At 51.5% G+C, this 25,824-nt stretch overlaps 8 protein-coding genes and 1 non-coding gene across 9 annotated transcripts; 3 read left to right on the top strand and 6 right to left on the bottom strand.

Annotated features, from left to right (window-relative positions):
* Positions 1-226: 226 nt before the first annotated feature.
* Positions 227-2,652, top strand: CC1G_15413 (alcohol dehydrogenase; the record flags this gene model as incomplete). Its single annotated transcript, XM_002910089.1, has 10 exons — positions 227-240; positions 537-655; positions 720-801; positions 855-1,012; positions 1,068-1,272; positions 1,352-1,434; positions 1,491-1,688; positions 1,745-2,221; positions 2,282-2,512; positions 2,615-2,652. 10 exons carry the CDS (start codon positions 227-229, stop codon positions 2,650-2,652), a joined length of 1,605 nt encoding a protein of 534 aa, XP_002910135.1.
* Positions 2,653-2,991: 339 nt separating this feature from the next.
* On the bottom strand, positions 2,992-4,221 carry CC1G_09787 (hypothetical protein; the record flags this gene model as incomplete). The annotated part of the gene is made up of 3 exons (XM_001834808.2): positions 2,992-3,634; positions 3,695-3,902; positions 4,206-4,221. 3 exons carry the CDS (start codon positions 4,219-4,221, stop codon positions 2,992-2,994), a joined length of 867 nt encoding a protein of 288 aa, XP_001834860.2.
* A 365-nt stretch (positions 4,222-4,586) lies between these two features.
* Positions 4,587-5,840, bottom strand: CC1G_09786 (hypothetical protein; the record flags this gene model as incomplete). The annotated part of the gene is made up of 4 exons (XM_001834807.1): positions 4,587-4,728; positions 4,782-4,870; positions 4,924-5,144; positions 5,201-5,840. 4 exons carry the CDS (start codon positions 5,838-5,840, stop codon positions 4,587-4,589), a joined length of 1,092 nt encoding a protein of 363 aa, XP_001834859.1.
* Positions 5,841-7,310: 1,470 nt separating this feature from the next.
* On the top strand, positions 7,311-9,848 carry CC1G_09785 (anthranilate synthase component II; the record flags this gene model as incomplete). The annotated part of the gene is made up of 4 exons (XM_001834806.2): positions 7,311-7,534; positions 7,584-8,444; positions 8,587-9,697; positions 9,789-9,848. 4 exons carry the CDS (start codon positions 7,311-7,313, stop codon positions 9,846-9,848), a joined length of 2,256 nt encoding a protein of 751 aa, XP_001834858.2.
* A 365-nt stretch (positions 9,849-10,213) lies between these two features.
* Positions 10,214-12,348, bottom strand: CC1G_09784 (spermine/spermidine synthase; the record flags this gene model as incomplete). Its single annotated transcript, XM_001834805.2, has 7 exons — positions 10,214-10,257; positions 10,314-10,533; positions 10,589-10,729; positions 10,781-11,102; positions 11,155-11,723; positions 11,774-11,914; positions 11,965-12,348. 7 exons carry the CDS (start codon positions 12,346-12,348, stop codon positions 10,214-10,216), a joined length of 1,821 nt encoding a protein of 606 aa, XP_001834857.2.
* Positions 12,349-13,182: 834 nt separating this feature from the next.
* On the bottom strand, positions 13,183-15,100 carry CC1G_09783 (hypothetical protein; the record flags this gene model as incomplete). Its single annotated transcript, XM_001834804.2, has 17 exons — positions 13,183-13,311; positions 13,370-13,518; positions 13,574-13,659; positions 13,726-13,785; positions 13,848-13,948; positions 14,001-14,040; positions 14,100-14,115; positions 14,177-14,188; positions 14,252-14,276; positions 14,335-14,369; positions 14,432-14,483; positions 14,536-14,553; positions 14,615-14,624; positions 14,680-14,778; positions 14,830-14,843; positions 14,902-14,980; positions 15,033-15,100. The coding sequence occupies 17 exons, from the start codon at positions 15,098-15,100 to the stop codon at positions 13,183-13,185; spliced, it is 993 nt and encodes a 330-aa protein (XP_001834856.2).
* Positions 15,101-15,746: 646 nt separating this feature from the next.
* CC1G_15412 (hypothetical protein) lies at positions 15,747-16,725 on the top strand (the record flags this gene model as incomplete). The annotated part of the gene is made up of 5 exons (XM_002910088.1): positions 15,747-15,864; positions 15,953-15,993; positions 16,075-16,115; positions 16,369-16,405; positions 16,660-16,725. 5 exons carry the CDS (start codon positions 15,747-15,749, stop codon positions 16,723-16,725), a joined length of 303 nt encoding a protein of 100 aa, XP_002910134.1.
* Positions 16,726-17,993: 1,268 nt separating this feature from the next.
* Positions 17,994-18,071, bottom strand: CC1G_20200. Its single transcript has one exon. It is a non-coding gene; the product is annotated as a tRNA-Lys (tRNA).
* An 881-nt stretch (positions 18,072-18,952) lies between these two features.
* On the bottom strand, positions 18,953-21,482 carry CC1G_09782 (cytochrome P450; the record flags this gene model as incomplete). The annotated part of the gene is made up of 12 exons (XM_001834803.2): positions 21,460-21,482; positions 21,114-21,402; positions 20,681-20,813; positions 20,606-20,624; positions 20,099-20,548; positions 19,917-20,048; positions 19,722-19,860; positions 19,622-19,672; positions 19,486-19,567; positions 19,305-19,433; positions 19,103-19,246; positions 18,953-19,046 (listed from the first exon to the last, which is right to left on the bottom strand). Exons 2-12 carry the CDS (start codon positions 21,313-21,315, stop codon positions 18,953-18,955), a joined length of 1,575 nt encoding a protein of 524 aa, XP_001834855.2. The 5' UTR covers positions 21,316-21,402; positions 21,460-21,482.
* Positions 21,483-25,824: the final 4,342 nt, after the last annotated feature.

The following is a 25,824-nucleotide window of genomic DNA, read 5'->3' as shown; positions in this document are numbered from 1 at the left end:
CACTCGTTCACGCCGTTACATCCCTCGTCAGGACCAGACCGACGGTCGGTGCTTTGTACCTCGCATTAAGTTCCAACGCTATTCTGAGATCCCTCAGTTGTATGTGACTTACATATCCGTGCGCAATCAGATGACCTAGAGCTGCCACTTCCCCGCTGTCTCTTGGTTGAAATATTTGTTACCATAGCGCTGTGCGTAAAGGAAGAAACTTCCATTTCCCAAGGTAATGGCTCGGAATCAGTGCTTAAATACATGGCCGGTACCTCTAACCACCACTAATTTATAAACAGACTTTTCTGAATGCTTGGTTTCAGGTCATGCTGATTCGCCTGCCGGTTTCGCACCTGTCACCCACTGATCTCCACGTGCGATTATATACAATCCGAGCTTTTGCCAACTATATAACAGGAGGGGCCTACGGACGGAGTGTACTTAGAGGATCTTGGGAGGCCCCTTCATTGGCAGCCTTCTTCATATCTTCTTCTGCACAGCTACGGTACTATTACCCCGTCACGCCCGCATCTGATGGGTACCAGGTCGCTTCTTCCTTCTCTCCTCGTCCTTGCTTCTTTCCTCTTCCATCCGTCACTCGCGGTCATTCGAGATGACTTCACCGACTTGCCACGGCTTGCTTACGACTTTGTGATCGTTGGAGGTACGTATTTCTACTTTACCTCATTGAAGGAACTCTCTTTCGGAATGCTGATAAACATCTCTAGGCGGAACCGCTGGCTCCGTCCTAGCAAGCAGGCTGACCGAGGACCCCGACTTCAATGTTTTGCTGATTGAAGCTGGGCCTTCGTAAGTCCTCTCAGTTGCGATCTATCTTTCGTGGGCGCTGACGATGGCCATAGGCACGAGGGTGTGCTCGAATCGCAGGTTCCCGGCTTAACTTTTGCTCTTCAGCAAACGCAATACGATTGGAACTTCAACACCGTTCCTCAGATTGGTCTGAATAACCGGACGGATCGGTTGCCCAGAGGTCGTATGCTAGGTGGAAGTAGCTCCATCAGTACGCGCTGCCATTCCCTCTTGTGCATTCTTGGGCTCTGACCTGTCCTACACAGACGGACTATTCTACACTCGTGGATCTTCGGATGACTATGACAGATGGGCAGCCATCACGGGCGACTCTGGTTGGTCTTGGAGCAACATCCTTCCCTATCTCCTGAAGGTCAGCCCATCCCTAGAGTCTGAGAGCCAGCCGGGGCTGAGATTGGTGCGAATAGAGCGAGAAATGGAACCCTCCGACGGACGGTCACGATACCACCGGTAAGTATGATCCCAGCTACCATTCGACCACCGGAAAAGTCGGCGTCAGTCTGTCCGGTGTACCTCAAGCTTCGGATAGCAAGGTCTTCGAAGCTAGCCAGGAGCTTGGTGGGGAGTTTGCGTACGACGTCGACATGAACGACGGAACACCACTTGGTTTTGGTACGAATATTGCTTCCCTTTTTCTCGGGAGTGACATCTGAGAGATTTCGATTTAGGTTGGCTTCAGTCCACGATCAACAATGGGGAGAGAAGTAGTGCTGCCACTGGTTACCTCGATGCAACCGTTCTTGCTCGACCGAACCTTCACGTCCTGGTGAACAACCGCGTCGTCAAGTTGGCTGAAAGAAAGCAGCCTGGATCTAACACCCCAGCGTTCCAAACTGTCCATTTTCAGACAGGAGGCAGTCCTTCAGGTAAGCACATCCTCCCTACTCAATGCCCAATTGAGTGTTAAACCGTCTTTCCACAGGCAGGCTACACCGCGTAACTGCCAAGAAGGAAGTAATCCTGGCAGCGGGCGCCTATGGAAGCCCTCAACTGCTCATGTTATCCGGGATTGGTGATTCGACCGAGCTCCAGAACATCGGTATCGAGCCCAAAGTGAAACTTCCTAGCGTCGGCAAGAACCTCACTGAACACGTCCAATTCAGCATGATGTTCAGCTTGGGCATAAACGACACCGTCGACCCATTCCTGAACCAAACCTTCCTCATGGAAAGCATGCAGGAGTGGTTCGACCATCGTACCGGATATATGACGAACCTAGGTATCAATTCTGTTATCTGGCACAGACTCCCCGAAGACTGGCCTCACTGGAGTCAGTTTGAAGACCCTACGGGTGGTATTAATTCGCCGCATATTGAGTTGGTCGTGATGGGTGGTGGGATTTACCCCACTCCTGGACCTAATCTCATTGTCAGCCCTGTCCTGGCGAGTCCTCGCTCTCGTACGCCCCATTCAAGCATACTCAACGCTGAACCCATTCGCTGACCATTCACTCCTCTAGGCGGCTTCATGACTCTCAACTCGACTAGCCCATACGCCAGTCCTCTCATCGACCCAGCGATGCTCACCCACCCCTTCGACATCCTAGCTCTGCGCGAGTCTGTCCGCTCTGTTTTGAAATTCGTCGGTGCCTCCACGTGGGACGAGTACAACCTTACGCTCCTTCCTCCGTTTGCGGGACTTACGACTGACGAAGAAATCTACGAGACCCTTCGCAACGTTGTTACCCATGGTGCGCATCCTGTCGGCACGGCAGCGATGTCTCATCCAGACGCTTCGTATGGGGTTGTCGATCCTGATCTGAAGGTCAAGGGAGTTCAGGGCCTTCGTGTAGTCGATGCTTCCATTATGGTGGGCTTCTTCCCTGGTTAATTCCATTTTAAATTAGACTGACGAGGTCTTTCCAGCCCTACCTCATTGTTGGACATACACAGGCACCTGTGTATGCAATCGCCGAGCGAGCTGCAGATCTCATCAAGGCATCGTGGTAGACTTGGAACAAGTAAATGTATATTATGTTATATTTACAAGAACAGGTTTTCGTTACATCGAATGAAGCGGGTGGCTTGGTTGAAGAACGAAACTAAGCAATGGTCGTGTAGGATGATATATGGAGGAAGGGAGGAGTTGGAGTGGTTGATGGGGAATTGGCTTTGATTCCCACTATCAGCAGGGCGAGTGTTGCACAGAATAACCATGCAAGGGTAACGATCATCCTTCCATCTCTTCACCAACGAAGTTGACACGGCTACGTATGCTGCCGATAGCTCCAAGCACACGTCGGCGTTGATCATCAAGGGGTTGGAGAAGAGCCTCATTAAGGATACCTGAACGAACACTTTTCTTGTCCCATTCACTTCCATCGAAAGCTCGTGCAAGAAGTTCCAGAAACTTCAGGAACGTCAGTGGTATGCCCTTCATGTGGAAATGGTTGGGATAGGCGTTGAGCACTCTTTCGATTTCGCGAAGCTTTCCGACGATCTCGTCGGCATCCACATCGCCAGCCAGATAGCTGACGGTGATGGTTAGCTGGGGCCAAGGAAGTTCCCAGACGTTGACGGGTTTTGCAGGGTTGAAACGGGCGTCGATAAACTGTTCTAGGTCGTAGAGAAGGAGCTTGAGAGCGTCGACTTTGTCTTGTACATTGATGCGATGGGTGTAACGGGCCAGCGCCTCCATTCTGATCTGTTGATCCTTTCGAAGCTCTTGGACTGTATAGTTGAGGTCTTCTTGAGTGACGTCCACGAGAGAGACCTCCCTTTGAAGAGGCTTAGTGGAGGGCTTTACAGCAAGGTTTGACGCCGCGTTGGTCTGTCGCGGGGTTTCATATGTTGGTTTGCTCTGAGTGCTTTTACTAATAAACGAGTGGGTTGAAATGAGCAAGTTAAGTGCAGAAAAGGGACAAAGAACTTACTCGTGAAACGAGGAAATTGGGACGACCGCACTCTGTGGAGCGGTGGCATCAGCGACAGCTGGAGAGCCAGGAACTTCGGATGCCTCCAATTCAATATTTCTCCATGTCAACAGGCCGCGAAGAAGGTGAGTTCCTTGCTGTGTGAGGTAATACCCGCCAGCTGCCATGAGAACCCATGCAAAGATAGTCGCCAATGGATCCCAGAGGGCTGTCCGAAGTTGGCTGGTGGAATTCACATCAGGATGGGCGGCAGAGAAGGTGCTCCACCCCGTGCGAGAAATGTTCATGGCTCCCGTAGTTCCAACTTTTGCACTGAAAGGCTTCTTAGACTCTTATATGGCGATTCCTCAAGCTGGGATTGACGAAGACAGGAGGAACAGTGGCGGACAGAACTTCAGTCGCAAAGTCGAACCGATTTCTTGGGTTGCAGAGATTGAGACGGTGACGATGGTTCGAAGCTGGGAAGGAAAGGGCAGGGCAAGTGGCGCATCCCGCCTTTTATTGCGCTCACATTGGTCGTCGGCCATTGGCCTTTGGCAAATTCAGAGCAAAGAACAAAGGAAAGAGTAAATTTCCAGGCACCTGGCCGCCATCAAATCAAATCGAGCGACGGCAGCCTCCGTGCTAAGATCCCACGCCAAGGTGTTGCCAGTTACGGGTACGAGCGCTTAAATGTCGCAAGGTTACAGAGAGAATGAATTAGATAGAGTAAGTGGATAGGAAGAGTGTCTAGCAAATAGTAAATGCTTTCTGTGCAAGAATAGTCTAGTGGACGTGTGGAGGATAGTAGGTATAGAGATGGCAGAATTAAAAAGAAAGACCGAACAAAGGAAAGACGCGAAGTCTAATAGTGGGGAATCCTAGAGGGAAGAGGTCCTCCTCCATTCTGAAATCAATTGACAAGGACCTTGAGGACGACCTTGATGTCGAGTTCCCGGAGGATAGCGAGGACGCCACCGAGGAGGGGGCCGAGAGCGAACTTGAGACCCTTGACGGTGCCAAAGAGAACAGCGAGGAGCTCTGCGACGATAGTGCTAGAGAAATAGATCAGACGGGAGATAAATTAGGACGATGGAAAATAGCTCACAAGACGCCAGCGAGGAGACCCTTGACGATGTTGACGCGGAGGCCACCACCAAGGCCGACGAGGAGGACAGCAACAGTAGAGAACAGAGTCTGTAAATCGAGGGTAAGTACAGGAGAAAGGGAAAGCCAGAGGGAAAACATACATGGAGCAGCTGAGAGAGCAAGCGGGACAAGTCGAGCAAGCCGAGAACCTTGCCGTCGAGTTGCAAAAGGCCCTTGAGATCGAGGTCGAGCTTGATTAGAGCCTTAATTTCGTTGAGAGCACCGCCTAGGAGACCTTGAACAGTTGCGAGGAGATCAATGACGAGGTCGATATCGATGTCCGTGCCAGGCTTTCCATGGGCCTTGCCTCCAATGAGGGATTCTGCACAACCAAAAATACGTCAGTGATTGCTAGCGTGAAGCGGATAAGAACCGTACTGAGTTGATCGAGCAGAGGCTTCAATTGAGCGGTCAAAGAGACGATGATGGCGGGGATGGAAGGGGGGTGGACAGGCCTAGGAGTAGGGTGGTGGGGCTCGGTTCGCTTCGACACTTCATCCCTAGCGTTTTTGGCACCGATAACAGTCACATCAGGCTTGACGCTGTTCAAAGCGTTGATGCCGGTGTTGAGGACTGGGAGAACGGGAGCATAGATCTCCTCGACGTCCAAGTCAAGATTGGCCTTGGAGAGGACGTCAGCAAGAGGGAGAGAACGAGCATTCTTCGCGCCAATGATGGTGATGTCGGGTTTGACGTTTTCGAGTAGTTTAACGCCGGTGTTGAGAACTGGAGAAATGGGTGCGGTGATCTTGTCGAGGCCTACGTTTGCATCCGCATTGTTGAGGGCGCCGAGGAGAGGGAGGTCGCGAGCGTTCTTTGCGCCGATTACAGTGACATCAGGTTTGAGGTTGTTCAACAGGTTGACGCCGGTGTTGAGGACGGGTTTGACGGGGGCAACGATTGGGCCGACGTTGGCATCGATGTCAGAGGGCGAGAGAAGGTCGACAATCGGCGCTGCGGAAGAGAGCGAAGCGCAGAGGGCGACGGAAAGGACCGTAAAGGATAGCGAGAGAACCATGATGGTGCGGGGAAAGCTTGCTAGACAAAAAGTAGATAGGAGAAGACGGGAGTAGGAGTGGTGGAGACCGATGTAGACAGCAGACGAAGAGCGATGGCTTTTATATCTCTCTGCAAGTTGTCGGACGAGCGTTATTCGGCGCAGCCCAGCAAGCGTGAAGACAGAAGGTCATTCAAACAGCAAGGAATGATCGCGGAGCTTCAACCAGACCGACGATCATCAAAGCTTTGGACGAGAAGTTGAAGAGGATTCAAGCCATGATGTCGAGGTCCAATTTGTGCATGTAAACCAGACGATACGGTCGCCATCTTGAGCTTTGCTATGAACGTGGCATCAAACAGGTCGAAATGGCGTGGATGGTCCCAACCTTGGTTATTCTATCAGAGATGGGCCCGGGATGGAACATTGCATCATCAGCCAGTAAGTCATGATGGATGACTTCTGGCCGCCCCCGATGGAGTCATTCGAGGCAATTTCGAATGAACGAGTGGATTCGAATGAATGCTGTAATGGCCTTGGCGTTAGAGTATTGTCGGAAGGCAGAACTTTGATCTACGTGCCTTGGTTCCCGACAACCAACACGGGATTCTGCTGGACTTGTCATAACACGTCAAGCTTGGGCACGGCAAAGGCATAGACGTCAGCGCCTAGGCGCCAGCCCAGAGAAAAAGGAAACGTTCGATAACTGGCACATTTCAGGACTGTTTGATTGACGGGTAAATGCTCGATTGAGCTTGATGGGGCGTTATATCCAAAAATAAACCCTCTACAACCTTTGTTAGCAGGGCGCTTAGAGTCGAGGGTCGAGGGACAAAGGACCAAGGACCAAGGCGGTGAGCGACTCTTCGCCGCACCCGCCGAATGATACAATCACACTTCAGTTCCCACGGTCATCAGATGACTTACTCCAGCGGCTAGATCGCCCTTTGCTCTCTTCCTCTACCAACGATGTGCACGTTGGGAATGCGAAATTCCGAAAGCATAAGCATGAAAAAGTAAGAGAAACCTTATAAATCCTCCACTCCTCAAATTCTTATAATAATACACAGATTTTGAAGGTGTTCGGCTGGCGAACGAATAGACTGGTACCCTAGGATCACAGCCAAAGTGGTGGATGGGCATCTGATATGCCTGAAGGAAGCCTTGAGACAGTCAGTCACACTGATGGAGGCAAAACCTGAAGCTTGAAGTTTGAAGGCTTAACCATTCAGGGATAACTGGGTCTCCTGTACACTCGAAGGAAAAGGTCCACATTCAGGGTTCCTCGGCTAGCAATACCTACACGTAAATGGAGATTTAATCTGATACTATGGGGAGAAGGGTACGCCTCGTTTCTACAACGTTCTCAGGTCAGTTGAACTAACAAAGTTCCGCTCCAAAGGTGATCATCACCTCAATTCAAATCCCGAAGTCACATATATAAAGGCAATCCAGGATCGACAAGATACCCTCGCTTTCCTCTACCGAAAGATGTCTGAATCCACCCAACCTGCTCACGACAATGAACACTCAGCCCCCGCCGCCTCTGCTGGGGACTCTATGCACGTCGAACCTGCGGTTCCTCCCTCGCAGAATGACGGGGCCAAAGCCTCTTCGATTTTGGCCCAGATCTACGAGCAGCGTGTCAAGGACGTCCAGGCTGCGAAGGCCATACCGGGCTCCTCTCGAGCTGACCTCAAGGCTACCATTAGGTTGTCGGCCTGCCCACCGCTCATCTCCCTCATCCACCGACTCAAATTCAAGCCGTCAGTGTTCGGAAACCACTGGACCTTCTCTGATGGCTGAGATCAAGCGCGCCTGCCCTTCCAAAGGCGACATCGATGTCAATGTTAACGTTGCCCTCAAGGCCACGAACTACGCCAAAGCTGGAGCAGCCGTCATTTCCGTCGTTACGGAACCCACCTGGTTCAAGGGCTCCCTCCTTGACCTTCGCACCGTTCGCGAAGCGGTTTCTTCTCGATCCCATCGACCCGCCATCCTCCGCAGGGACTTCATCCTGGATGAATATCAGATCGATGAAGCTCGCGTTTACGGCGCCGACGCTGTGCTCCTCATCGTCGCCATGCTTACCCCCGAGCGTTTGAAGGCCCTCTATCATCACAGTCTCTCACGTGGCATGGAACCCCTTATCGAGGTCAACAACGCGGAAGAAATGAAACGGGCACTTGATCTTGGTGCAAAGGTCATCGGCATTAACAACAGGAATTTGCAAGACTTCCAACTTGACACTGGGACGACCACGCGGCTGGCTGACATGGTACAGGGCAAGGATGTCATCCTTTGCGCCATGGGCGGGATCCAGTCCTCGTCGGACGTTGCCCTTTATGCCGAACATGGCGTCGGGGCGGTTATGGTCGGGGAGGCCCTCATGCGCGCCTCCAAAGTCGTCGTCACAGTCACTGACCTCATGGGTTGGAAGCCTAAGGACCCAATGCCCCCAACCACCAGCGTCCTGCCGTGGGTCAAGGTCACAGGGATAATGACCGCCATGGAGGCCCGGCACATGGAGTTGTGCGGTGCGGATATGTTGGGTTTCGTCTTCGACCCCAAGGATCCCCGCTACGTCACTAGCCGAAGTGAAGAAAATCCTGCCGAATATACGTCGTACGGATGACCCCAGCATCCCCAACCTCTTCGATGCCCTGTTCCCGAAACCAGACTACGTCAAGGCCCCTCCCCTGCCCGATCCCAACACCCCATCTCTAGACCTAGGATGGTTCCACGATCATTACGTGCGTCTCGTCAGTGCCATGAAGCGCCCCCAGATCGTCGGTGTCTTCAAGGATCAACCTCTCGACTACATCCTCCGCACCGTCAACGAACTGTCCCTCGAGTTTGTCCAGCTCAACGGCGACGAGCCCATGTCATGGTCCCAGCACATCCCCGTCCCCATCATCCGTCGCTTTTGCCTCCACGAGACGAAAGCGTGGGGGATCGAAGAGATCATGCGTCCGGGCGTTCACGCGTTCGGCCTTATCACCCAGAACCCTCGCCGCGAAGTCGACTGGTCCAGGCTGGAGAAGTCCCTCTCTTGCGGCGTCTACAAAGGCTACCACCGGCCTATTGGCTTTATCGACTACTTTGCAATTGATGAGGCTGGAAACTTCCGCGAGCTCCAAAAACATGCGCCAGGATATATTTACGATTTAAGTTTCACCGGGATGTTCGAAGCTATGCCTGTGGAAGAGAAGGCCGGCTTCTTGGTTCTCGCAAGACACGTCCAGGCGCTGAAGGGAATGGAGCGTGAGGATAAGCAGGAGTTTGAGGAGGAAGCGGTTATTGGAAAGGGAAAGGGGAAGGCTCGGGCCATGGACGAGGAAGATGGTGCTGGGCGAGAAGAGACCAGTGTACTCCTTGTCGAGGCTGCGGAAATCGACGAAGCTCAGGGGAGTTCAGAGGTAGTTGGCGAGGTCCAAAAGCAGGGTGGGGTCGCAGACGAAAGGCTCGACAACGGGAAGGTGGAGTTGACAGCTGAGGCTGGCTTGGAGAAGGAGCGAGTGCCTGTTGATGAAGGAGTTGAGAAGATGGTGGAGGAAACCGTTGAGACCACCGAGGAAATTGTCGACGCAGATGACGACGAAGATTGGGTAGATGAAGATGACAACGTCCTAGCCCAGACCCGTGTGCGCCGCGCTCCCACTTCGAAGCCCCGACACGTCTGCACTTGCGGTGGTAAACCCTCAGCTGCCGCCACTGCCACCACTCCTGGCCCTGCCCCTGCCCTCGGGTCTGCTGCTCGTGCGCCAGGAGATGCCCTAGCAATGATGCAGCAACGCTTGGGGGCGATAAAGGCGATGATAGCAGCGCGTCAAGCGGACGATCCTCTTGCACGGCTCGGGATCAAACAGCCCGTCCCGGTAGGAGACCATGTTACTGTAGGATCAAGCAAACTCGCCAGTGGGGGTGGTTTGGGAGGCCTCGGCGGATTGGGTGGTTTAGGACTGGTAGGATTGGGTGGCCTTGGTGGCCTGGGCGGCTTCGGAGGATCGAGTGGGCTCGGCGGGTTAGGGGGACTTGACGGCTTGGGAGAGATTGGACTTGGAGCCGGTCCCGCTAGTGGTAGGGACTTGTTTGACGAAATGATTCGCAACGTCTCAAAGTCGCACCAAGGTCTCCCTCAGTCGTTCGTGGACCGCGGTGAAGGACCCAGCACTCAGGCAAGCTCTAGCCGAAACCCTGCCAATGTCTCTACCAGAGTCAGTTCCTCCCCCTCGAGCCACGTTTTTTGAATTGCAAACACGCGTTCCGTCGTTCCTGATGTACAACATGGCTATGATACAATATCGATATGACTAGATGCAGTAGAGCGTGGTTCATGAAATCATCCTGCTTTTGTATCGAAATAAATACCCTTGGGAATGTCCCACTATGCACTAATACGTTTCCCAATGTGAATTCGGCAGAACGGTTCGCATGACTAGGGCACCTTGGGTTAGCGATCAAAATGCAACAGGCGATGAGAGCGCGACGAACCTTCCCAGTGATGGGCTCCCTGAGCATCCTGCAGTTTTCCAAGTGGGTTGTTGTCATCGGTGACAAGGTATTTGCCTGACGTGTCAGTCAAAGGGGCCAAGTCGACCTCTCGTGTATCGAGACTGGAGAGAACGTGTCGGCGCAGAGGAGAGCCCAAATAGTCCGAGGTTCGTCCCTTGCGGAAGGTCAAAGGTTTCTTCGAAGATGTGCAGAAGAGCACCTGAGGGGGAAACTCCGTCAGTTGGGAATTTACAAGGAAATATAGAGGGACGAACCATGTTGATGAATTCTTTGTTGTATATATCCTCCGTGAATTCATCGAAGAAGTCGTGGAAGGCGCGGCATTGGTCGAAAGAGTTGAGAAGGGTGTTGAGCACGAGCCGTGTAGCTTCAGAGTTGACGACACCAGCGAAGTTCTGAGGAGCAATGAGTGACTCGGACAACAGTTTACAGCTCGGGAGACCTACCACAACGACGGATCCTTCAGGCTTGACGATGCTCTTAAGGTCCTTCCAGAATTCGTCAGTGTACAAGTGTTGGGGCACACCTCCACCCGAGAAACAGTCGTGAATGACGGTATCGAACAGGGGGCACTCGCCAGCTTGCGTGCATGCCTTTCGTTTCTCTACCCAGTAGCGAGCATCCTCGAGGAACACCTTATCAGCTCCTGGATCCGGGAGACCGAACCATGTGCGAGCAGCGTCATAAACGGCAGGGTCGATTTCGACAATGGTAGTCGACACCCCGTGTCTCATAAGGGAGGTTGCCGCTGTTCCGATGCCCAGACCACTAAACCATTCCAAGTGAATACGGCGCGTAAGACGGTGTGCATGACACGTACATGATGAGAGCGTTATCCAGCTTTCCACCCTTGGCGGTGCTGTTGATCATTCGAACGGCTTCCTGGAGGACGAAAGTTGCGTAGATCGAATCGCCTAACGGGGTCCCGAATGAGTCTTCCACAGGCCTTTCTGACTGGTCCGTGACCATGACCTTCTCGTGGGTCCATACTCCACCAAGGATAGAATGAGAAGCCCGCAGGTACCGAGCCGAGTGCATCGCTGCTGGATCGTTGTTTTCGCCTTCAGGAGGTGGCAACCAATCGACCACTGAAATGAGTCCTGTGACGGATTGTACTGCTGAGAGGACCCTGAAAGTTCCGTCCGGGTAGGTGTAGGGTGCTGGCAAAGGGTGAGGAAGGACTGGGTTCTTCAGGAAAGGATGACCGACGGCGAAGAGGGCTGTGAATGCTGCTGCTGCAATGACACGAAGGGACAACGGCCCACTCGACTGTGTTGGGATCGTCTCTTGGGTTTTCTTGCCCTTTCCTTTGGCCGCTTTTGAAGACGCGTCGAATAGTGGAGTCGATAGGATCCATAACAGATAAAAGATGGCGGCTAAGCCAAGGTACTGGGAAAGCATTACAATTGGGAAGCAAGATTCAGACGGAGGGCACGCACTATCTGACTCTCTGAGACTTTGTTGAGGAGGGGAAAGACCGACCAGAGCTCCCGGTCTAGTCCCGAAGAAATCAGGTAGATAACAGCCGCTCTTGAAAGTCGTTGACCGACTGGGACCGGCTCAGCTCGCGTACCCGGTTCCTACACAAGGACGTTAATCCTTGTCACGGATGGCTTCATTAGGCACTCACATTATCCACAACCATTACAGCAGTCGAAATAAGAAAGACGATGGGAAGCAGGACGAGGGTATGGGTTGCAGAGACACCTGCAACCGCTTTCCCATACCTCGCTGTCCAGACAGCGACCCAGTAGTTGGCATTAGGTGCAATGGTGAGAGCAACTGCAATCAGCAGCCATGCCAGCGAGGAAGTTATGGAAATGGGGTTGAGGGCTGCTAAGGCTGCTCCTGCTGCGACGAAGACGCTGAACCATTCCTTGGTGGGACCAGAAGAGTATATCGGAACAAGCGCTCGTTCATAGGTGTACAGAATCAGCGAGAGCGGTAAGATGATGGCAGCAATGAGGCCACTTTTCTTCCTCGATAGCGGTACGGGCTGTGGCTGGTTGCTCATTGTGGTGGCGGTCGTGGTACGAGCAGAACCATGGTTGGTCCCCGCCGTTGTCGCGGGCTATTTAGTCCTGATCGCGACGTGTCGCCATGTGGCGATGTTTTGCGCACAATTCGCCGAGATTATTTCGCCATAACAGAGGCGGAAACAGAATAGCCCAATGCGTTTTATGCCAGGATAATGTCAAGGAACCTCATCCGAGACTAATGAGGTGGAGGTGGTTCGCGTTCAAAACTATAAAATTTGTCCGGTGCCTTACATTCCGAGCCAGAATGGATCGGGTTCTTTTGTAGCGGGAGGCCAAATCGACAATCAAAACGACCACGTGATACATGTAGTCAGTTGAGGTAGGTGTCAGGACTCAGTGACAGGAGTTAGGACTGAGGCTGGACTGAGGACTCAGATGACCAAAAGATCGAGGGGAAAGGCGCAGAGACATTCCGGGGATTGCGGGAGATAACTGCACGGGTTCCCTAGAGCAACGTAGCTTCTGGCGAGGACCATCGGCGCGGAGCGTCCGCTTCCCACAAGTAGGTGGTCGCGTCATTCTTTTCGTCGGTGATCAACATTCCGCAGTCCCCAGCGGATCACTTGGGCCGCGTCAATCTCAAATGGTGTCCTCCTTTAAAAATCGCAGAGCACTGGAAGCACAGACTGCAAGTGTATTGACGATGATGGTGATACAAATTGCAAGTCCGAATATTCTGGCCCGATGAATCCCATGATAAATTCACACCATTGCAAGTTTAGTGTCAGTGTTCATCAAGGAGATAGGGTTGTCCAAACTACCCTCAATGATGCGCCCTTTCCAGAAAGACGCTTTTGTGCCCTTCACTTTCAGTACGCTCTACCGGTATGATAACTAAGATTGTCTCTCGACTGTCTCTGTGCGATGGGGCTATCCACCTGTTTGTCGACCAGTGTCTGGATGGAAATGGAGAGCTCGGGTCGGGTGGATTGCTGAGACTATGAACAGAGAATCAATCAGGACTATCGTTCTCCGCTAGGTTTTCGATGATTCTACCTTTTCTGACATTGAGGGCGACAATTCTTCGCTACCAAATCGATGCGATCCCGATTGTATCTCGGAAAGGTGAATCGAGACCGGTTCATTGATCTTGTCTCGTAGGTCTTGTCGGGCATTCATGGTGGCAAGGTACGAGTTAAGATACACTGGAGGAAAAGAACTGTCAGCGCCTTGCAGGGAGAGTATATTCCTCATCCTCACATTTGCTCAGAAGCAGGTAGAATCCGAGGAAAATGAAGTTGCGCGGCATCACGACGTATAGGATCATGCCCAGGGCCGCATCGATGCTGCGAAGTTGGAAATTGAATGTCAGAATATCTGCCCTTATACTTCAGCTGTCAAATGTCACTCACGCAACGATTAGACCCGTGTTGATGGTGTATAGCATCAAGGTTTTGATAAGACCGTCGGTCCTGGAGAAGAACGTGTGTTCAATGCGGCAGGTTCAACTGATCCGAAGGGGGAAGGGACGAACTTTCTGAATCCTGTTCGAGACCTTCTGAGTAACCAGACCAGAGCAATAGCGACACTGAGGTCTGCCCCGGTTCCTGCAGCGAACGTGAGGTACATCAGATGCTGTAGCAGTTCCATTAGATCTGCAGCCACGACGATGAATGGTTTAGCTTACGGATAGGGTGTCCAGCTGGAGGAAGTTATCCAGTTGATACCTAGGCCACCAGCCTATGTCAGTCGCGATGACAATGAAGTCAGACTAGATGTAACGCACGCCTTCGCCGTGATAACTGGACAGGCAAGAGTAAGCGGAGTTACGGAGAGTATTCCAAGAGACTGGGGGGAACTCACTGATCCCTGTAACTGGTAATCGGGCGACCTGGTCAGCACACGAGTTTGAAATCGAGCGGCCATAAACGTGCATACCTAGGTCCGTCGTGGAGATAGCCATCTGCGAGCGGAAAAAATGGTTATGTTAGTTCTCGGAAAATGTGCTACAAAACACTTACGATCCACGCTGTCACAAGAATGTTGCCCTTGCTAACTGATAATGTCCAAGACGCCATCAGTCATCTACTTGTCAAATGATAGCTGCTCCGCACGCACGGTTGAAGATACGATACGCAAACAAGGTCCTGATGATAAAATTGGACGTTGCCTGAGCCGATGGGGTGAGTTCCTGCTTCATGGCAGCGCGAACAACAACTTACGGTGATGGCTACATGCAACTATTTTCATTGGATGAGCAGGCATGCGATTATGACGGGGCTGCCAGCAGGTGCGACTTACAATTACACTCCTGAATATCTCATGGCGTGAGTTTTTACGTGGACGGAAGTGGCGGGTTTCCTCACCAGACCGGGATAAGGAGTGCCGAGAAATTCATGAAGTTGCTGACCATGTAGTGATAGGTTAGGTGAATGTTGAGGGAAGTATCGAACGTATCGATTGCCCTGGTTATATTCAGGATCTTGAGCGGCCCAGCATGGCTTCCCTGCACTCACCAGAGGCAAGCAATCTGTATGATGCATCGTCAGACAGAGATTAAGGATGTGTGTCCAGATCCACAGACGTACGATGAGGCGGAAGATCGGTCTATCTTTTCGGGGTCGTGAAAAGTAGGTGTACGTTTGAACACATGTAATCCCCCACAGCCTAAGAAAATGGTTACTTGGATCATTCCTTCAGCAAGGCGCAAGATACGCACGCCATTGCGAACATGCCTCCCAGGAGCAAGGGACCGAGAGTATCGTCGAACTTCATAGCCGAAGACATGTTGGATAGGCCCTTGTGGGGGGAAGAAATGGAGCGGAAGGTATTAACGAGGGCACGAGGGCAGAAAGACGGTGGAATTGGAAACGAGTGATTATAAGAAAAGGAGCACCATAAGTCGTGGAGGTGGACGTTGAGGTTATGAGAATTTGGTTACGGCACGCGCAAACCGGTTCTTGCTAGCTATTTTAAGACCTTGGAACTTCCATGGAGAGCGCTCACTACTTCGGAGTTCCTCCGACAATTACAAGGCATCGTGGTTCAATTCGACTGGACCCGAATAGGTTTTGATTCAATTGACTACTGCCACTGAACAATCAGTTTGTGATGTCGCTAGTTCAGAGGCCGGCAAACTGAACGGCTTGAAAAACATCACTAGGGAAAAGCTAAGTAATGGTTGTAAGCAAATGAGATTGACTCCAGACTCGGTGCTTACCAGCCTCATGGAATGGTAATCAGATGTTGTCCCGCTGGTCACCATGAGCTTTGGCGCGGGCGGGTCGTGTCTTGACTGATGGAACGTTCAAGTTGGACTTTGAACTTTGGCTCGATCGGAAGTTTGAGCTACATATCCCCTGTGTGGCTCATATTTGATCTCCGCTGGTTCCGAGCCAGAATGGATCGGGTACTTTCCGCCAGGTGCATCAACATGCAATCAACCGGCATTTTCGGTGACCCGACCTCCGAACTTACTTATTTTGGTAAGACCCTCCGGGAGCATTCCCCTCAAGGGCCATTCAATGGCACTGCGAGCAATGGCATTGAGAGTAAGTAATACTTAGAACGAGCCTATCAGGAGGCCAGTGGTAATAATGGATGCCCACAATGAGGCCCTCATTGTTCGTTCTTTCCTAGATCTCACCCTCCAAGTCTCCGGGCTCTCAGCGGCTTGCGCAGTGCGCGTGAGCAATGGAGCGCAGTTCTGGTGCGCCATTCCGTCACTCCTGCGACTGAAATATTCCAATTTCTTCCTGCAGCTCAACAGTAGCGGGTCTCTGAGCGCTCAGGGGCTTGCGCAGTGCGCATGAGGCGCAGTTAGACTGGTACACGCCATTCTGGCTCGGAAACACGGCGCCTGGCGGCCGCTTCCCACAAGTTTGTGATTGGTGGCCGGGGCCCCGGCCCTCTTGAGGTCCTGGAGGCCGGCAAATCTGCAGTGTCGTTCCGGCCGACTCTTACTGGGTCCCTGTGCCGTCAACCAACCAACCAACTCACTAATCCGAGGCCCTCAAACTGAGTAGTAGTTGAAGGTTCATATCTAAACTACACAGCAGGATTCAAATTCCAGATCATCAAAGAGCTCTTGAGGTGAATACCATCCATCGAGTCCCACTACTTATGTCGCATGCAACCGCATCGCCCCGACATTTTCGCATTCTCGCCGATAGCCCTGCAGCGATCGTCATGTATTCCATCCCACGGGAAAGTGGTAAACGGATTAATCTGCACAAAAGCAGGAAGTAAGGGGAGCACTCTCCAGGCTCCAGAGATTGAGCGGGGGGGTGCATATCTAGCCCAAGGTCCTCCCAGCAATTGACCCCCTCCGACACCGGCTTTGACAGACATTTGACTTAGAACGTGTGTCCCTCGTGCCCTTCGCCCACGAAAAGAACTCGATCATGAACTGACCTAGGTCGTCGAGCCTGTGCCGACGGCCACTGGTTTATACCTCGGAATTTGCGCGTTGGAGTGGCCCCAGGTGCACGCAAGGTTCTTGCCATACTACCCCAGTGTAGATGCAAGGGAAAGAGCTCCAAAGCAAAGAAGCGCTTGTACCCACTGTTGCGATAGATGCCGTCAGTATGCTGTTATCCTTCCTTCTATGTACTCCACATGAGTATGAACGCGGGTGATCTAGTGGCATGTTTCGACTTATCTAGGGTCCTTTGGTCGTGTGCTTCGGACGTACTGCAGTGGGGTGACATCTACCTATGACTACGAGAACAGAGCAAGAGCATTGGTGATTACAGAGAACCTAAGTAACTCGAGTTCATTCAAGTTCAGTCGTCCGAGGCGCCGGGACTCGGATGTTCCAACGTCTTTTCAATTTCAAGTGAACTACAATCAAAGGAGATCAGAAGCAGAAGCCTTGTCAACAGATTCCCAGCTTTACCCACAATCTAATAGACTATCATAGAGTTACTTACGATACGATAAGTAACGATTTTCGCCGCTTCACTGACCCTGCAATCCGGGCACTCCGAAACCAGTTCGCTTGCAAAAACACGAGCGCTTTCTTGACAAGTGGATCGGTTTGATTTCGCCGAATCGGCTTCGATTGTGATAACCATCTCACCGGAGAGGGGGTTCACGAGCGCCTTCAAGTCTGGAGGCTGTCAGGCAGCCTTGAGACCTATTGACGAAGCCTTTGAGGAAGCCAATCATTATGGTGTCCGTCAAACAGGCTTAGAAGGGAGTACTGGAAAAAAACGGAGGAAGTTTAAGAAGGGTGCCCCTTGTGAGCGGCCAGGACATATGCTTCTTTCCACCTACACATGCTGCTTCCTGCGTTTCATAAACCATTGGAACGCGAGGCAAAACCGTTACGAGTATTCGTTGTCAGGTACCAAGTTGACCTTTAAGCGCCCTACTAGCCCTTGGTCGTGACTCGCATTCGGCCGGACTGTCGTAGGCCATCCCATTACACACCTGGATGCTTCCACTCCATGTTCAGAGAGGAACTGCCTTCAAGTTGTAACAGGGGACAAAAGGTAACTTGACAGATGTTCCAAGATGTCAAGACCAGGGATCGAACGCGCAGCCTGCAACAGCGGCGCGCGGAGCAAAGGGAGAATGCACTTTGTCTTGGCACCGCCTTCCTGGATGAAATTTTACAATTGCATGGTCAACTTTCGAGGAAACCAGGCAGTGCTGTCGAAAAATATGGTAACCTGATAGCCCACCGCGAGGATCGAACTCGCAGCCTTCAGATGCCCTAAAAGTCTGACGCTCTATCCGATTGAGCTAGGCGGGCACACAGGAGTCTGTACAGATCCACAAGCACTCCCGACATACGTTCCAATTCTCGAGCCGCCCGGTCGAGAAGAGGCATAGTGTATACGAGCACTGGCACGCCGCCCAATCGCGTTACACTATGGAGTCTATACTGGAGTAACCCGTCATATTTCTTTTTCATACCTTCGCAAACCCAGGTTGATCCGGGCGCCTAATTTGTCGGACTGTCACGCGGAATAATAAATGGATTGAAAAGTTGAAGACGGTCGGCTGACGCAGAAGTTGGAACTGATAAAGGCAGCAACGGGAATAGAAGCATCGAGCACCAAAAACCTCGCAAAGGAGTCTCCGCTCGCTTCATCGTCTCCGAGATTCAAATATCACATCCAAAGCCCGAGGTTGGAAAGATCTGAATTTCCACTTAACACTGAAAGTACACGCGGTGTGCGGTGTTTCGAGGCGTTTCTGGTTGAAAGGTGACGACTACGGTAATGAAGGTGTACAGTATACGCTAGATGCGAGTCGTAATTTAATCAAAGCGCCGAACCGTCCTATCCTGTGGGTATTCGAGATGAATGCAGGTCATAATGATAAATGGGTGGAAATGTAGGGAGCGAGATAGAGAAAGGAGTGACCATGGCTGATATAAAGAATGTGCCATCCGGGACCGAACAAGGATAATTGAGAAAAAAGATGGAGGTGATACTGTGCCCCGTAGAACTTTAAATCTAAGGCTAGAAGTGGGAAGAGATGCAAAAATGTCTGAAAAATTCAATCGTCGCTTAACCTTTTGGACAGATCCCTAGAGTGATAATTCCGGTCATATAAGCTCGAAAAGGCCAGTGTCGAAGAGTCCGCGGCTGTGAGCGAGGTCGTAGTTTGTATATGGCTGACAGAAGATTATGCAGAGGCGCGAGGGTCGGCGTATTGTCGAATGAGATTTACAGCCTTCTCGGAACGTGGTCGCATATCGCAGGGGAAGGGATTTGGCGTTCTAGCATGAGAAAAGACATTCAGTACAGAGTAACCAGGGGACGGATGCGGACGAACCTGAAGATAGGGTTGTCGAAAACCGGAACAATATCAATTGCATTGCCTTTCTCGTCGACGGGGGTAGAGATATCAAGGGTAGCCATCATGCGAACGACCAACAGCCACAGCGAAGCATCTACGATATGATTTCCAGGGCAAAGCCTAAGGCGAATGACAGTCAGTTGCAGATTCCAGTTGCAGCCAGCATGCGTGGACAAACCTTCGACCGAATCCGAAGATGAAGTTCCGTGGATCTTGCTTCTTCTTGGTCTCTGGATCCATGTTCAAGTATCTCTCGGGATTGAACGTCTCCGGGTCGGGGAAGATGCGCTCATCTCGTGTCATCGCCCTTCAAAGAGGATTAGAATGGCCCGCTAAACCTGGAGTTCAATGGAGCTTACCAGATATTGGCGAAGATCAAGGAACCCTTCGGGATATACATTCCTCGATACACGTCATCTTCAGTCAATTTATGAGGCAAGCCTAAGGTCGTGGGACTGAGTTTGGCCGTGTGCAAAGAGGTACTATCCTACTCACTCAATGGGACGGGGGAAGCCCATCTCCAAGTCTCGGAGAGGACGGCTTCAACTGCACGACCAAATAAGTGGACATCCAGTCGGACTATCATGGAACGTACCATATGGCAAAGACTTCCTGTCGCTGAAGGTGGGGAGGCGATCTTGTCCGACAACGGTATCGATTTCATGCTGCGCCTTCTTCAAGACTTCGGGGTGCTTCATCATTGCAAGTAGGAAGTGAGCGACTGAGGTAATCGTCTAAAAGATGGCGGGGTCAGGCGACAATTAACTTGATATCGGGTATGATCACGCACAGTATCGATGCTGGCTGCATACATCGAGTTAGCCGTCCACTTCAAGTCAAATTCGAAGTGCTCCTGGGTTTGCGAGATACTTTCATCGTCTAATAGGGAAGAGCAGAATGATTGCTTGTAAGAGCCGCTTTTCTGTTGGAGAATTAATTAAACGTTGATGAGTTGATATGAAAGAAGCTTACCATGGTGTTCTTGACGTATTCGAATGGTCCATCAACCCAATCCTCCATCATCTTCTTCCACTTCCTCGCCTTCCGTTTAAAGCTCATTCCTGGCAATCCCTCTGCCCATTTAGGGATCTTAGCGAGGAAAGGCATGACATCGACAGCCCAAACACCTCCAGCACTCGCAATTTCGTTAGCGAGAATACCGACACACTCCTCCGCCATCATAAGATATTCGTCTTCGTTGGAAGTGACTTCGTACCCATAGACAATGTTGAGCGTGAGTGAACCAGAGTACCTTCGTACGTGACCGATATAATCGGCCGGGGATGCAATGACGTTTCGGAGGAAGAGGTTGGTTGATGATTCCATTAAGGGATGATAATCCGGGATGCGAGCAGGGGCGAAAGCTTTGTGCATCAATCGCCGTTGTCGCTTCGACTGTTCTCCGTAGGGCGTAAAGGCAACCTGCAAAAGTGGATAGAGCTCAGGATCGCTCGCTTTGTCGGTTAGAGAAGGACTGACCATATTCTTACAGTTGCACCTAAGGGCCGGTCGCGTTCAGTCACCTGGTAGTGGAGAAGCGACAAAAAGACTTACAGTTCGCAAACCATGGTAAACTGAGGTTTGTCGGCGTACATGCCGCCTCGTTTCTCGAGCAAGTCGCTTGCAGATTCCAAGGAGTTGATAAATGTGAGACCTTGTCCAAAGACGTGAAGGTAGGTGATATCGCCTAGTATAAGCCCAGCGCGTTAGTATAGGGCTCAAACGAGGAACGTCTTCGAGAATACGTTGGTATCCACCCCTAGCCTCGTGCCCGGAAGCCAAAGCGTCAGTGGAGTCGACCGAGGAGTTAGCTCAGCATTACTGAGGCTATATAACTCGTATGAGGTACATTATGGCACGTTGAAGCTACTCGCCATTTGCAAAGGCGAGCATTAATTCCACCCTTTGCGGGACGTCCATGGCGGCGAACTCCTACACCGCCATTCCAAACGAAATATCGCCCAAGGCACAAGTTGAAGAGGCTCACCGTATTGCTTCGCCCAGTCCATCGCCGGCAGCCATAGCTCTTTCGCTCGAAGGTCTTTGACGTTGCCGAGTACGGGAATGGGTTTGGGACCAGGAGGGAGGTGAGCTCGTGCCGGGTTAGCTTTAAGCTTCCGGAAGTAAATGATGGAGGCGACAAGAAGGCATCCTAGACCAGCGAAGATACTACTGCTCGTCGTTGTCATAGTTTGAGGGAAGATGAAGGAACAATGAACGCTATAGACCAAGTTCTCTTCTCTGCGCCGTTGATGACGGGAACGGGAGGTGATACGCTACGTCGACGACGATGAGAAGACTCCTATTAGGCGAGGAAGATATGATATAGGTACCTTGAAGATGGACTCGGCAGCGAGGAAAGGGAAGAGAGCGACGACGGGTGGGAAATGGGAGGAGGGGGAAAACGAATAGGGGAGAGGGGCGGTAACTGGGTCTTAAAGGATTTGGATTGACGCGTATTGAGAAAAAGGCTAATTTTTTTGGCTGAGAAGACGAGAAGCCGAAGTTATGTCAGTGACAACCCCAGTCTCATAAACACCCATCTCGCCAGATTTGGCCCATTTATCCATCGGCACCCACAATCTGGAAACAGAAAACACCCCTTCTCCCCATTCGGACGGAATCCCGTTATGGACAAACACCACCCTAATTTAATTTCTCTTACGGCGCTGCCCCGTTGCACCGGCCCCATCGGAACCAAATCGAAGATCGAGCGGCCAACCTTTCCGTTGCTGTTGCTCTTTCTGGCCTGTCATCCTCCACTTGCCAAGATGAAAAGTCTTTTGCAGGAATCTGTTTTCACGAAACAAATCACAGTCGCCGCGCAAAAAGAAGCACAATATTGTGTCGAGACAGCGAAGCTGATGGGACCATGCCTTTAATCACACAGTCTCTCTCTGACGTGTCACAGTTTACCCTGCACACCGCCTGGAAACGCAGCACAACCACCGCACATTCTGGAGTTCGCCCTTGTCCGAATGCTTAACTGGCTTCTATCGCATTATCATCAGGTCCTGACTGCACAGTCCTCATGTTCTCCCACCTTTCTACCCCCACAACCACCCATACTCGACTTCTTGGTTATCTGGGCTGAATCACTCCAGACCATGGCTCGAACCTGGCCTGCTCACTGTCCATAATTCCCCTATTGTCGCCCGCCGATACGAAATTCTTCGAACTTGGACCGCCCTCTCTTGCCAGACTCCGACTGTCCAATCTCTGGATCGACGTTAACACCGATCTCAATGTAGCTTCGAGCTCTATCAGTGACGAGATTCTGTCGCCTGCTCCCCAAGAGGGTATCAGATTGCTGTGATGGAATGTCGACCTTCTTTCGTCTTTCGCATGATGTTTCTCCTCTCGTTCCGATCCCGACACTACGGAAACCGATTTCAAAGGGAAGCAGGCGGGTAACGTTCAACGAATAACCTTCCTCTCCAATCTGCCACGATCGTCCCTATGCTAGGTCTGTTCATTCCTCGCCGCATCGACCTCAATCCATTCATTTGTCTTTCCGTATGCAGGGGCGACTGACACGCGAGAATCTCTTTTCGGGGGCATACCCAGCCGACGATGGGAACTCCAGGGAGTATCCTCGCAAGCCTTAAAATCGAGTCGGTTCCAATGAAAAATAGGTCAGCTCCCATTAGGTGAGCCGGACGTTGTTGCGCCTAATATATCCTTCGGCGTATGTTATGTTTCCCATGCGCTTATCCAAGCTCCTACAGGTTACTTCTTCGAGTCTTCTCTTGAGGTTCCGAATCTGCTGGAAAACCCGGTCCCTGTCCAATCAATCTTTCTTTGGGTAATTATCAGATGCTTTCTGTCCCTAATGTTGCGAAGGACGACGCACTCATTATCCCTCGGAAGCGTGACGCCGACGGAAACATTAGGCCCAGGCTGCCCAGTCCGCGCCCTTTCGATTGAATGGAAGATGTATACACTCTTTTCGGCAAGCTGGTGAGGCGAGAAGGCAGCTACTAGACTGTCCTAGACACGCCAATTTGGTGGTTCTTTAATCTTCCCAAAGCCATGACCCTGACCAAGCCCTCCCAATTCTATTGGAATCGAGGACTCTCCGCCGAGTTTCCCGGCGCATAGTCACTTTTGGTATTCTTCAAGAGGTATGTGTGTACCGTTACGAGATCATTCTCCGTTGGCGTCTTATCTGGGCACAATTGAACCTCCCGTGATGGTGGCTCATACGCAGACCGTCGGATGAGGGCTTCTTAATTCTGGTTTCCAGCCTCCCACCAGAGAACGATGTGAAAAGTGGGGTCCAGAAACGAGATGACAAGCCATCTATTGGGTAAATCTAAGAAGACTCCGATCTTTTCTTTACGAACGTTGTGGGTATGCTCTATGTTGTTGAACCGCCCACTGCGAACTTCGGAGCACGGGGATTACCTCACCCCGCCAATCGCATCTGGGAGAGTAAGGCATTCCGCTGCCTGCACAACAATGTATGTAAAAGCGACTCCTCGCCCATTGTGCGCCCACATATGAGCTACAGGACGACGGCCTATGGTAGTGCAAAGAAGCCCGAAACTCAACGCACTTTCCAGACTGCCAGTTGCCGTTGGAATCCGCATCATGATCAAAGTTCAAAGGGGCCATTGTCTCAAGGCTTATGTTTCCGCAAATTAAAGCCTACACGATGCAGGAGGACAGCTGAGCAACGAGTTCCAATTACAAGGTGAACAGGTGGCCAACTCGTGCTCTCCGAAAGCGAGTAGTGTCGATTTGAACGGTCTTTCTTCAAGGACGTTACCTGAGTACCGCACCTCCCGAACTATAAGTACTCTTAGTCAATTAATGATGGAAAATGTCATACACGGGCCAGAAGCCCTCCCACTAAGTACCGCCAGGAAAGGGCATGAATGAAACGTGCTTCCTCCCCAGGGTGGCTAACCAGAAGGAGTATGGAACACCTAACGAGGTCACAGTTTAGTAGCACTCAGTGTCATTGACTCCCTATTCCCTCTTTAAAAGACTAGAAGGAGGCCATCATGGCTAATCTCGCATCAGGCACCATTTCGGAGTTGTTCGGTTTGGCAGTCGTGGGCGCTAATGGTGGCGGCGCGGGCGCTCAGGGCGGCAGGATGCCAACGTGATCAATCACCTGCGATCGTCCTGGTCTTGGGACTTGCCAAGGCACAATCCGTCGTGGTCTCGTAGAGCCTCGGGCACACAAAGCTCTCCTGGATAGGAACAGGTGACATTTGGCTTTTCTGCCGCTGGCAAATCCATGCAAGAGCAATGCTGTTTGTGGCAGTGGCTGGATAAGCTTCTGCTTCTGCTTACAACCACCGCTCTTTATGTCGGCGTTGTAGAGAGTGGCATTGGATCTTACATGGAGTATAATATACATCATAGCAGCTGCAATGTAATGTTGCGATAGTGCAGTGGAAATCAAGTGGTGTATCACCGGACTAATGCGGGATTGCAGTGGCAAACCAGGCTCTCTCCGGTCTTTTCCAAGCTTTCGGACTCCAGGGTGGTGGCGTACACCGGTACCGATATGGGGCGCATTTGCCTACCAATTATTATCAGAAGCAAGAGCAATGATAATAGATCCGACTACCATGATTCAGTTGGATAACCCTCGATCTTAGCAGTAAACACAATGAATGTACAATTGGCTCGTACATGACAGGGGCTGTCATTGGCTACGCCAGCATGGGTTAACCGGAGCATACGTCTCACAGCATTTCATCCATGGCGTCGGAAGTACCACCCCAGAACCTCGATGAATATTTCGCTCTTATTCCATCTAGGTATACCAGCAGGGCCCCTATTCCAGCCTGTCCAAAGATTTTGATCACGGATCAACCGTCGGAAGCTGGACCACCCCCTCCGAGAGCCATTCCGTCCTCATTTGTCCTTCTACGACGGTCAACTGGCTGCCGCGAACCCGCTCACTGCTTCTCGAATTCTGGATTCTGCGATCCGCTGTACCCCACAAGTAGGAGAATGTGCGGTATATCAGCGAGGTCGCTCTTCTCTTATCACAAAATACCCACGCTTCCTCTTCTTCATGACGCCCTCGAAGCCCCTGAGGCGGTAGCGCACTCTGTCAAACGCTAGGTAGGCTCTGGGCAAGGATTCCGTATTGTCTTGAAAGTGGATCCTGTGTCGAAAGAGCCGCAGCAACGCGTTGGAACTTGTTGTGGAACGTTCAGGGGTCTCAATAGAAATAGGACATACTCTCAGAGGGTGTTTCGAATCACACTTACATACTTGTAGGAGTGGGGCTGTAGTACACGTATCCTAGCACCATGGACTTCCACCGTATCGACGACATCTCCACCACAATCATGCCGGCAGCCTGTCTCTCGAGGCCTTCTATCCCGTAACGCACGACATCCGCCCTAGCTCCTAAAATTCCTCGCCCACGCCTCTGCCACGAGCCATCCACGGTGTAAAATGTACATAACCCTGCTCAGATCCACCCGAATCTTACTCATGGTCCTTCAATTAGCCTATTACTTACTCTTGAGCGTGGCTCGGCTCGTGGCCTTATACCAAGTACGCGTGACGACTCCGTCTCGACATCGACATAATTCCCGTGGTCCTATTTCAATCCCGATCGCTATTCACAGCTCACGTACGCAAGAAGTTCATGTCCGTCAAGAACCAAGGTCATGGCCACTCCAGAGGCCATCCAGTCTTTTAAACGAGCCTCCAGAAGAAGACCC

This window comes from Coprinopsis cinerea (genome assembly GCF_000182895.1).
Source record: "Coprinopsis cinerea okayama7#130 chromosome 12 map unlocalized cont3.12, whole genome shotgun sequence".
NCBI classification, from domain to species: domain Eukaryota; kingdom Fungi; phylum Basidiomycota; class Agaricomycetes; order Agaricales; family Psathyrellaceae; genus Coprinopsis; species Coprinopsis cinerea.
This window is presented reverse-complemented; position numbering and strand designations above follow the sequence as displayed.